The sequence below is a fragment of the Amaranthus tricolor genome, chromosome 6 (assembly GCF_026212465.1).
Source record: "Amaranthus tricolor cultivar Red isolate AtriRed21 chromosome 6, ASM2621246v1, whole genome shotgun sequence".
NCBI lineage: Eukaryota > Viridiplantae > Streptophyta > Magnoliopsida > Caryophyllales > Amaranthaceae > Amaranthus > Amaranthus tricolor.
Window position 1 is genome coordinate 18,391,747 of NC_080052.1, and position 12,394 is coordinate 18,404,140.

General features: G+C 34.2%; 1 protein-coding gene across 1 annotated transcript; it reads right to left on the bottom strand.

The window, feature by feature from the left end:
• Positions 1-2,750: 2,750 nt before the first annotated feature.
• LOC130815629 (uncharacterized) lies at positions 2,751-8,920 on the bottom strand. Its single transcript, XM_057682118.1, has 8 exons — positions 8,376-8,920; positions 7,427-7,505; positions 6,341-6,401; positions 6,076-6,102; positions 5,180-5,558; positions 4,597-4,658; positions 4,460-4,487; positions 2,751-2,879 (listed from the first exon to the last, which is right to left on the bottom strand). Exons 3-8 carry the CDS (start codon positions 6,394-6,396, stop codon positions 2,751-2,753), a joined length of 681 nt encoding a protein of 226 aa, XP_057538101.1. The 5' UTR covers positions 6,397-6,401; positions 7,427-7,505; positions 8,376-8,920.
• Between the last annotated feature and the right edge of the window lie 3,474 nt (positions 8,921-12,394).

The following is a 12,394-nucleotide window of genomic DNA, read 5'->3' on the forward strand; positions in this document are numbered from 1 at the left end:
CATTTAGTTTTATCCTTGGGGGTAGATTATTACACATACGTTGTTGTGCTCATATAGTAAACTTATCTTGCTAAGCAGGTATAAAACAATTAAGTGATTTATTAGATCCAATTAGAGACATAGTGAAGTGGCTTAGAATTGGACAGATAAAGAGACGATATAAGCAATTATGTGACCATTATCAACTAAAAAAAGTGTATTGGTCATTAGATACTCCTACATGTTGGGGCTCAACCAACGATTTATTAAGAAAAGCGATTGCTTATCATCCAGTTATAACACAACTTTATAGTGAGTGTACAGATAGCTATATAACTGATGACACATGGGAACTACCTATAGGTGTACATAAAATATTAGAAGCGTATGACCACGCAACTAAAATTTTTTCATATGTTTACGAACCAAACATCCACTTAGTAATAAGTGAGTGTATTACTATTTTTTATCATCTTCTTAAACATACGCATGATGATACTAACCCATATTTAAAGCTGATTCTTGCAGATATGATGGATAAGTGGAAGACATATTTTACCGATTTTTCTTTTATTTATGGAATTGCAACCATTTTAGACCCATGTTTTAAGACAGAAGTCCTTACTAAAGTAATTGGATTTTACTACCAATCATTAGATCTCCCGCCTAGTGATGTACATAATTATGTTGGAACTTGTAAAAAACTTTTAGCAAAACTTTATGATTACTATGCTAGTGTATATAACCCGAGTCGCGATACGTCTAGGCGTGCTAGCGTCTCGGCACGTCCCTCTTATTATAATTCTGTTATAGCTAATATAATGAGCCAAGATGATAGTTTTGTAAGATCATCTTCTTCTTCACTCTCCACTGCATATTTAGAATTGGATAATTATCTTAAACATCACTTTGAAATTGACCAAGGTAGCTATAATATTTTAGAGTGGTGGAAAGAAAAATCTATAAAATTTCCCATATTATCGAGAATTGCAAAGGATATCCTTGCAATTCCTGCTTCTACGATTGCGTCGGAGTCTACTTTTAGTGCAGGTAGAAGAGTTTTAGACGAAAAGAGATCTCGTCTTGCTCCACATAGTATTCAAATATGTGTTTGCAGGAAAGATTGGGATCAAGCGGAGATTCGAACACAAGGACTAAGGAATGATGATGATCAAGAAGGCGATGATGATGATCCATGGATGATGATGGATACATCTGCATCATCGTCAGGAGGAGAGTCAGCGGAAGCATCTAACCAACCAGATGATGATGACGAAGACGAATAGAATCAATCGGACAACGATAAATCAACATTCAACAACTACAAATAAAAGGTATGACAAAGAACTACGTGGGCTTTGAATCCTTCGGGATACGTAGACAGCTTAGTATTCCTTTGGGTACTAGGTTCAAGTCCATTTTCTCCCTCTTTTTTTATTAATCATCTTTATCGACATTATCGTTGATTCGTTTCTTATTAATTTATTTTTTTCATTCTTTTTAGTAAATATTTTAATAACGATGACAACTTGACAAGCAATGAATTTCGCTAATAATCAAGTAATCATCAAAGGTACGTCCGCAATATTATAGTATTTTTATATTATATAAATATTTAAAGGAAAAATAAAAATGGAACCGATGGTCCGACCCGCCCGTCCCGCGAGTTGGAACCGCCGGAACCGCCTCATGAACCGCCAAGGAACCATTTGGAACCGCCCGGAACGGGAACCGGAACCGTTCGCGACAGGTTCCAAATGGAACCGGAACCGGGTGGAATCGGAACGGAACCGGCCCAACCCGGACCGTGGCCATGCCTAACTACCACCCTGTAAAAATACATGGTCCGATCAGGCTATTTAATAAAAAATTGGAAAATTCCACGTGTTAGCCTCATATGGCTTAGTTAGATGGAACGATTTTATTGGTGTTGTTTGGTTACGTGACAAGTAAAGTCAACCAACTTAATATTTTTAGCTTTCAAAAATTAACTAAACTGATTAGTTTACCATTTTTTAAAAACAAAATAAATTAAATGATTATGGCTAAGATTGAAGTATATATTAGATAAATTATTGATTCGAATTTATTAAATGCAGTAAATTTACCATGTTTATAAACTAAATAATTTGAATATTTTTATAAAACTAATGAACTAGAATTTTTTGTTGTATAGAATGTTATAAAAAGGTTAAAAAAATAACAATGTTATTGTTTAGATATATAGAAATATTAAACATAAATTTCGAATAAATGGTCAAAACCAACCTAAGCATCATAGACGAAGACCATTTAAATAAAAAAACACACAACAATTTAGTCCAAATACGACTAATAGTGAGAGTATAACTTTGATTTTGTTTTGTGAGATTTAATTTTAGCACCTCTATATAATTTTATTTTTTTTATTTTATGACGAATTCGATCATAACTGCATAGCAGAGTTAGGAAACAAAAAGACAGCAAAATGTATTCAAAAAGATTTATATGTAATAGACAAATTAATAAATCAACTATATTTAACTTATAAGACAATTTCATAAACCATGTCGAAGATCATTTACAAATTATTTAAGTCATTACATAAATAAACAATGACATCTCTATACCTTAACAATATAATTACTATTGCATCTTTTTATTATTACATATCTTTGAAAATTATATTTTTATTTATTTTCATACTAAAAATTTTGTGCATCGCACGAGTTTTTATACTAGTTTACCATATACCACTAAAATATCCATTTATCATCATCTTCATCGTCATCCTACCCAGTGTATCCCGCACATAGAAAAGCTTTGGACAGGGTCTGAGGAGAGAAGAACGACGGCAATTCATATCCATAAAGGAGAGCGCGACCAAAAGAGTCCCCCGGCTCGAGATTATAGAGCAATCTCTGGACATGTAAAGCCTAATGAGTATTACAATTATTATTATTATTTTTATTTTTAATAACTTTTTTATATTATTTTTATTATTATTGTTATTATTATTGTTTTTTTTTCGAATGTAAATTATTTAAATTTTTAAAAATAAAAAAAATAAATTAAAATGAATCGCCCAGATCTGGGCGATTGGACCCCGGTTCAATCGCAAAAAAAGTGGCGATTGAACCGGAGTCCAATCACCCAGATCTGGGCGATTCATTTTATTTATTTATTTTTTTTTCGTTTCTTTTTGATAATAATTATTATTATTTTTAATTTTATTATTGTTGTTATTATTATTATTATTACTGTTATTATTATTAATTTTTTATTATTGTAATTGTAATTATTTTTATTATTAAATTATTATTATTTTTTTAACTATTAATTTATTATTTTAAATATGTTTATTATAATTAATATTATTATTATTAATAAACTTTGTATGTTGTGTTGAAAATTATTTTTATTATTGGTGTTGTTTGTTTTTTTTTTTTTTTCCATTTTTTGCTTTTTAGAATAATTATTATTATTTATATTTATATTATTATTGTTATTATTATTATTATTATTATTATTATTATTATTATTATTATTATTATTATTATTATTATTATTATTATTATTATTATTATTACTGTTATTCTTATTATTTTTACCATTATATTATTATTATAGTGATTGTTATTATTATTATTGTTATTATATTATCCTTTAATTTTATTTTTAATTATTTTTTTTGTTATTAGTGTTATGAATATTGTTCTTATTTGTGTTATTATTGTTATGATTATTATTAATGTTATTATTTTTGTTAATATTGTTATTATTTTTATGATTATTGTCAATTTAGAAAATTAATATTGTTTTTTGTTCATATGGTTAATGTAACGTAATGTTTGATTATGTTCATTTATTATTAATATTTAATGAAATTGTCAAAAATTGTAGAAAATGGCTGATAATCAAGGAAAAGGAAAGGATTTTTTTAGACAATTGTCAACGACATGCGTTAGAAATATACCTTAATGATTGTAGAGATTTATTTGCCGAATGGCAAATTTTTAAAGGGCATGGGCCTTCTTAGTCTGTATTTAAACTATTTTACATTAATGATTGTATTTATTTTCGTTAACGTTATTTACATCACATTTAATTCATGATTACATCGTTACTATACATAGTAGTATAACTATGGACTATATACAAATTGAATCTCGTGTATAATTTCTACAATACAAGTAAATAATGATTTATACAACACGTAAGACTATGGAGTATCTAAATTTACAGCATCGTCAGCGGTGTTATTACTTGGTCGTGGTCGTGGCCCGCGTAGATTATTCCAGAGCATAATCCTCGTACTAAAATGTGTGTCAATATGTCTGATGAAATTGTCAACTGCTTCTCTCCAACGTTGATGGATGGGCGGTAGTAGGGCTGAATCGTCGTTCATTAAAAGTTGAACAAAATGATTTCCATTCACCCAACATATATGTATAACTTTATTTACACTATGCACGCCCGGTGCTTTCCTTAACGGAATAACCAAACAGTTGTACATCGGGTCAGCATTACTAGAACCATAATAAGCAATGCCAATGTATAGAAACGTTGCTGCAGAGTACAAAGCCATCGGTGCATCCATCCAGTGAATAAAAGGAGCAGGTCCATTGCCGTGTGAACCTATTCTGAATATAGCCTCGTCTAACGACTCCTGGGATAGATACAAACTTTGGTATTGCTCTCTGTTCATTTGCATTCCCATACACATAGCACGTCTTAAAAGAGGCCATGCTTCCTGGCCTCCCAGCTCTGTGACGGCAATTGCTCTAATTAATGCAAATAATTGAAGATTGAAAATAAGGATGAACAAGTAAGGAGGAAGGATGAACGGGATGTTATTAGGCCATGGAAACTGTGAAAAATCACGACCTCCTGGATCATCTGCAATAATTGAAAATAAGGTTAATAAGATTAAACTGTAACAAATTAATGCAAATAACGGGAAATAAAGTCATGTACCGGATAAGTTGAAACTAAACTTAATTCCTACTGAAGATTGCGTTTCTCAACCACTAGATCTGCCACTAGATCTCCCGCGGGAAGAAGATCTAGACCCTCGACCACGAGAAGATGATCTGCTATATTCAAATGCGCTTTTTTTCCTTATCATGGTTTTACTTGTGCTTGGTCTTCCCTTTCTCGGTGGACTTGCGTAAGGCTCAGGTATTTCGGCTCCTTCTGGGTGTAGTTCATATTCAAGTACCTGAGACATTCGGCGTACAACAGCGGGATCAGATTTAAGGACTTCATCGACCAGAGATTGAAAGTACTCTATGTCATTGGCGTTCGCGTATCGTACTCCTTCGTAGGTCTCGTCTTCGACCTCTGTGTACCTCAAAGTACTCCAGAATTGATGAATGTCATCCACATACAAAGCACCATGTGAACCGATGCACATATGTAAATAACATGCACACGGCAATCCTTGGGTTTGTTGAAGTACATAACCGCATTTGTTTAATACATCATCACCCAGTTCTAACATGCGGTTATACTCAAGCTGGAGCTGCTCCAAGACATAGATAGATACGTGGCGATATAAAGGTCTAAAGAAAAGTGTAACCACCCAAAATTTCCGACCCCTTAACGAAACCAAAACCGTAGAGGACGGGAGGAAATTCGGGTGTTACATAAAAGAAAAAGGAAAAGAATTTAGATAAACTTTAATTATTTACTTAAAAAGGTGAGTGGAAATTTTGGCAGCATCTGCCTTAAAACTGTGCGCCATTTAGAAAAACAAAAGTTAATTAAGAAATTAATAAAGTAAAGGCACTAACGGCCTATCAAAACTATGTCACGGCGGAATGATTCGTCGCCGGCTTCTCAAATCAACATGCCAAACATGGATCGTGGTTCCAGTGTCGACGTTTGCGTTTTTAAAAAGACTTAACTCCTTAAAGCCATACAGAATTATAAACTACACAGCGGAAATACAAATATACGAGGGAGGAAACAAGGCCTCGTAACAAAACATATACGACCAAAGTTTACAAAAGATAACAAGAGCTACATAATCGAAAGATGGCGGCATGACACAGGTTATGCTTCACCCTCATCACTCTCCCCAAATGCAATGAAATGCAAAAGAAGCTCCAATACCTGCTACGCCAGTCTATAATCCTCCTGCTGCTCGACATTAGGTCAAAGGCCAATGCGTCATAGCAGGACAATCATAGAAAGTCATCAACAATCAAACATAAACACAAACACGTACACGTCAGTAACTAACATCAAATATTATAAGACCAACTACTAATAGCATTATATCATAAATCAACATAAAATGATTTCATAAAACGCAAGCACAGATAGTAACCGTTTATCGGCCACTTATACTTCTTAATTTCACTACGTGCTTCCTAACCCGAACCATGTGTTCTTGGGTAGAATGCAGGTCTTCACGCTCCTCTTTTTAAACATAACTCCTGCAAACACGTATAGTATCAACTCTACCAAGGCATTAACAGAATACCTAACGCATGACCTTATAGAGCTTGTCTATCTTAAGGTAAGTTTTATCATAGTCCGTAATACCCTTGAGGTAACTTAACTTAGGCACACTTCTCGCTAGCATAAACTAAACTATTCTATCAATAAGTAGATGTTCTATCAATGAGTAAATATTCTATCAAAGAGTAAACGCTTTATCAACGCGTCAGCTTTCTACCAAAGAATGAACCTACTATCAATGAATAACTTTCGATCAAAGAATAAATTTTCTATCACTGAATAGTTTTCTATCAGTGGATCCTTTTCTCTACTTCCTGGCATAGTGACACGGCCAAGGGCGTTATCGGCCATCCGGCGCCCATTGGCAAAGTATGAGCTCATGCCCCCTCCAGCTGACCCTCTCGGGTCCTACCTTCAGGAAAAACCTAACACACTGGGGTACTAAACCAGTGTAGAGGCCACCATATTGGGGTTTGCAAGGCCCGCATGGTATCACCTCGGTCAAGGGGCGGTATCGGCCATCCGGCGCCCAGTGACCCAAGCATGCTCATACCCCCCTTACGGTGGTCCCGTCGAACCTCACCTAGGGGACTAATAAAACAACCGGACATAATCCAGTTAAGTCACGCCAGCTAATCATAATATAGTACCTTATCAGATGGGAATAACTTCCACTCTCAACTATTAATGAGCGCCCTGGGATAGCAGCGCGCTAAAACCCACTGAGCCACTCAATAGAATATGAAATTCACCTATAAAGGAGTCATTCTAACTCCAATTAGGCATAATCTAATTCTTAAATAAATAAGGGATAGTTTTCGCCCTCTATTAACTCTCATTCTCTAAACTATTCTAAGCGCAAGGATTTCATAGTCGATAACTCTTCATGTAAAGTGTACTCAATAGTATCTCATAGTTTCAATGCAATGTATATTATCACAATAAACAATAATGTCTTAAAGCAAATTGCGTATAAGGGTTAGTTACTGCGTGTACGTACCTGAAACTGCTACAATACGACCAAAAGCCACAATAATTAGCCAAGGTGAGGTTTTACGACCCTCTTATATACTGAGTACCTATACGAGTTTGAGATAGCAAACTAATAAGCCTTTTTGGTCTTATTTAAGAGCTACTTACTTTAAAAGAAATGACTCTACTGTCATTCAAACAAGTTTCTACTTGTGCTAACAAGTACTTTAGCCACACACACAATGACTTTAATCCTAAACTAGCTTATGAACTAAAATATCATATTACAATTCTAACCACAACACAAAATTTATACTCAACTCTATATCAAGGTATGATCTAATGAGAAAGCTTCTAATTATATACTTTTTGCACTAGCATAACTTTTAGAAATTAGTAGACTTAAGCTCTATAATGCAATGTATTACACCAGATAATAATGAAAATACTCATGATAGTATTACTTTATATTCCTACATTATTCAAGTTTAAGGTGGTAACAATGAAAAAGAAACAAGTTATTTAGATAAATCATAATAAATACAACTAAGTTTACGCAACTTACGACAACGATAAACAGAATCAACAAAGTCAATCACTATTAACAACAATGACACCATGTTACTAACAAACAATGACCACACGACAACTAACAAATACTACTAATCATTTACAACCACCACAGTCACTATCACAGTTAGCTACAATCATCACCATTACTAATTATCATAACAATAACCAATCGACTAAGTCTCAAAACAACTTTAAAGGTTATTAAATCATTCATCACACCACCAAAATATAGCATAAATCCACATTTCAAAAACCCAATTCATAAGTACATTCAAATCATCAATCCAATTCTCACCCATAACAAGATTCAATAACAATCACACAAATTTCCACACTTTCCTCACAAACTTTATAAATTTCAATTGGAACAAGAAGGAATCAAATAGAGGAAGAGAAGGATGAACCTCGTGGAGGCGGCGCCACAGCCCAGAACCGGCTGAAAATAGCCCAAAAAAAAATGGCCAGCAGCTGCGGTTGTTTGCTGCGAGCGAGGAGGGAAAACGGGTGCTGCTGGTGGTGTTCTGTGAGACGTGCAGCAGCTGATGGCAGCCTAGCTGTTCACTGGTGGCGCAAGGGGAGGGGAGAGGTCGCTGGTGTCTCTGCGGCTGCTGGGCTACTTGTGCGGGAAGGGGAGAATGCGGGAGTGAGGGAGGAAGGAACAAGAAGAGAAAGAAGGAGGAGAATGACGGCTGTTTTTTTTAGTTTAGGGTTTCGTGGGCTTTTTATACTCATTGTTGCTATTATTATTATTATTATGTTTATTTATTTATTATTATTATTTATTTATTTTTCATCTCGATTTGTTTTCTTACGAGACCCAACTAAGAGACTCACCTTCGTGGACTCACACTTTTTAATAAAAATAATCAATTTGATTCGAACCTCTTTGTTTGAGAAATTGTAATTATATTTTTAATATATGTATATAAGTTCACATTTAAATTCGTATATGAAAGAGATTTATTAATTCAAAAAAAAAATAATTTAATATAATTATAAAATCCCCAAAAGTTACTAAAATATTAATTAATGACGTCAGAAAATCTCGGGGTGTTACAAAAAGTTGTCGCAACGACCTTGCTACAGAACTCATGGATTCCTGTAGCACTTGTCGGATCCTGTCTTGCTGATTTATAATCTGTGCGTGTGCCCTTTTAAAAAGGGTATCGAAAGAGCTATTACCGCTACCAAGGTAATACTTGAAAGACGAGTGTTGGCTTTCAACTCTGCTGGTAGTCTGGTTACCCAAGTGGAAACAATCATTCGTCCACGCACGCACAAATTTCTCTCTAAGTGTAATCCATGTTCCAGCCAAATACCGAACGACCTTTTTGTTCCTAACCGACCACGTACTCACAATCGCTTGCCATCTCTGTTCAAATTCCCCGATTGTAGAACTTTCAACCAAGGGGTTCCATCTGCCCTGTCTGAATATTTGGCCTTGTTGATTTTTTTTCCGCCACACAACTTGTCCACCATGTTCTCAACGTCGTTGGCAATATGCCAGATGCATAACAAATGCCGCACATCTACATTAAACAAAACATTGAACGTAATTAAAACATATTCAATACATAGAACGACATTAATTAATCAACAAAACCTTTTTACATGGGAAGACGTCACGAATAGCTGCAGATAAACCTTCGTCTCGATCGGTTACAATGACGCTAGGAGTCTGAGCAGTGCCGAAAATATCTCTCACTCCCTGCAACACTGACGAATACGACACAGCCGCCTCATCTCGCATCAAACAAAACGCAACCAAAAAGTTGTGATTGGTTGGCGTCATTCCGATCACTTCACATAGTGGCCACTTTTGTTTATTCGTTTTGTACGTTGTATCTATCAGCACAACATACGGCCACGTACGTATCATTTGGATAGAGGTAGGATTTGCAATTAATAGCCTGCTCAATTGCCCTTCGCTATCCAAGTCTGTCCAGACCACGTAATTAAGTTCTGTGGCCATATGAAGACAGTGTTGAAAGGGAGTCCTACCCTCCATCTCTTCTCTCCTTATTGATTGCCTAATATTATATATCTGATTCATACTAGCATAAAAACCAGGAAAATTATCTCTAATATAATTCATAATAAAGGCCGGTTGCATTCCGGTTGCACTAAGCTGTCGTATGTGCTCCCGAATATCTACATTGATCCTATTCGCCCTTACATGACCATCTCTGTACACTAAGAATGGGTGGTTATGTTTTCCTTTTTCACCAGGACACACCTTACCGTCCAAGGTCTTTCTCCTGGTTTACGACTACTTCCTACAATCAAAAGTTTACACCCGCAACTTCTACTTTCAGAACCAGGTCGGGCAGTATTATCTAGATTATGTACATCACCCCTAATATTTCCATAGCGGCGACATCTTAAATAGACACTAACTCTAGAACGTCCTTCTTTCTTTTTATAAGAAGCACGTGTAAATTGAAAACCAATTATTATTGCTATCGCATCGGCCCAACTATGTAACTCATCTACGGAAATAAATTCCCTATCCGTAACAAAGCTACCGGAGTAGTCTACGTTGTCTCCAAAGTTTTCAAACTCCTGCATATTTGAAATAAAAATAATATAAATTAATTACATTAATGACGAAAATATAAATAATAATTATAACAAAAATAAAAATACTAATACTAAAAAAAATTAATAATAATAATAATAATAATAATAATAATAATAATAATAATAATAATAATAAAAATTACGTAAATAATAAAAAAAAAAAATTAAATTAAATCGCATAAAACTGGGCGACTGAACTTGCTCCAGTCGCCCAGTTTTGTGCGACTGAACCATGGTTCAGTCGCCCAGTTTTGTGCAATTTAGTTTTTTTTTTTTAAAAAAAAAATTTGCAACGATTCAAATCGAAAATTTACGTACCGCATCCGATTCATAGTCGCTTTCGTTAGCCATAGTTAACCGATTACAGGTAACAGCTTGTTTAAGAGTTTTTAGAGAGATAGTACCGTGTTTGAATTCGTATTTCATACGCGTCTGAGAATTCGATATATATAGACAAATCTTCCGGATTAAAGTGTTAATAGTGTTATTAAGTGTGATTTACATTTATTAATTAAGTTTTAAGTCCAATGGCAATTTTGTAATTTTTTAAACTTTAGAGGCAAATACGTAATTTTTTGGGGGGTGGCGATAAAATGAAAAAGAGTGGCGAAATTTAGTAACTCCAAAAAAAATGATAAAAAGCGATGACTCGTCGTTAGTCAAGGATGGCGTTTTTCTCTTTGTTTGTCGGTTGCAATGCTTATGTAGGGTTATGTTCTTTAATTAAATCTGATTATAGAGCAGTTAATGGTTGAAATGAGTGATATTAAAGCATGAACACACTATTATAAATAATAGAAGTTGTATTTAGGATAAGGAGGGTTGTTAAATAAGATTTGACTTGTATATGTTAAATTTTTCTGCGGACCTGATTAGAGATAGGAGCAGTTGAAGACGTCATATCCATGTCTTAGATTACTGATGTCCTTTTAGTTTACCTTTTAGTGTCCTTAACCTCCTGCTTTTATTGTTTCCTTTCTATTAGCTCTTTGTTTTCTTTTGTAGTGGTTCTTCTTTATTTTTATAGGCCTTTAAGTTATCTTTCACGTGTAATCACGTCTCTTTATCTTCTTCGAGCCGAGAGACTCCTTTGACCGTGCTCTCCTTTATGGGTATGAGTTGCCGCCGTCTTTTCCTCCCCAGACCCTGGCCTTAGTTTTCTATGAGCGGGATATATTGAGTAGGATGATGATAATGATGATGATGATAGGGTTGTTAAATAATCTCATTTTCTGATTTTATGTTCATCGTTCCTTGTTTTCTCTCCTCTTCAATACATGTTTATAATCTAAGAACTTTGCAAACTCTTATATGATAAAGATAGTTTCCGAATTTACATCTTATTAACCCTCTTATTCATTCGACCTTCAAAAAAAAAAAAATTATCTAGAATAATTCAACATATTCATAATTTGCCTATAATAATCCCACCTATTGATTAACCATAAATAATCTCAACTTTGCGGGTATTTTACTAGATTAAACCCAGTGACGGATGACTTACCATAGAATGTTTGTCTACCACATAGAAAATTCAAAACTCATAATCATCATATTAAAATTTCCAAAATTATAATTGGGTCAATTAGGCCGATTAGGTATTAATTTCAATATGAGACGGTCGATCTCAACACCTTTTGATATTTCAATCGGTTGAACCTTGCTTCATATAGTAATCATGTTTTTCTTTTTTGATTATAATTATTTATTGATTATATATATGATACTTTTAAATAACTATTATCCGAAAAATTAGGAGAAAATTTAGACACTTGTCGAATGAGTGGGGCCACGTTGAACCCAACGTGTAAAATTATGGGTAGAGTGATGAAGATATTTGGTG

Excerpts from the sequence above, each read along its gene's own strand:
- LOC130815629 (XM_057682118.1), bottom strand. The coding sequence starts at position 6,396 with ATGTTTAAAAAGAGGAGCGTGAAGACCTGCATTCTACCCAAGAACACA. Across the intron at positions 4,659-5,179 it reads TTGTACGCCGAATGTCTCAG|AGAGCAATACCAAAGTTTGT; the intron begins GTACTTGAATAT and ends GCAAATGAACAG. Across the intron at positions 2,880-4,459 it reads ACCCGATGTACAACTGTTTG|AGATTGCTCTATAATCTCGA; the intron begins GTTATTCCGTTA and ends TTACATGTCCAG.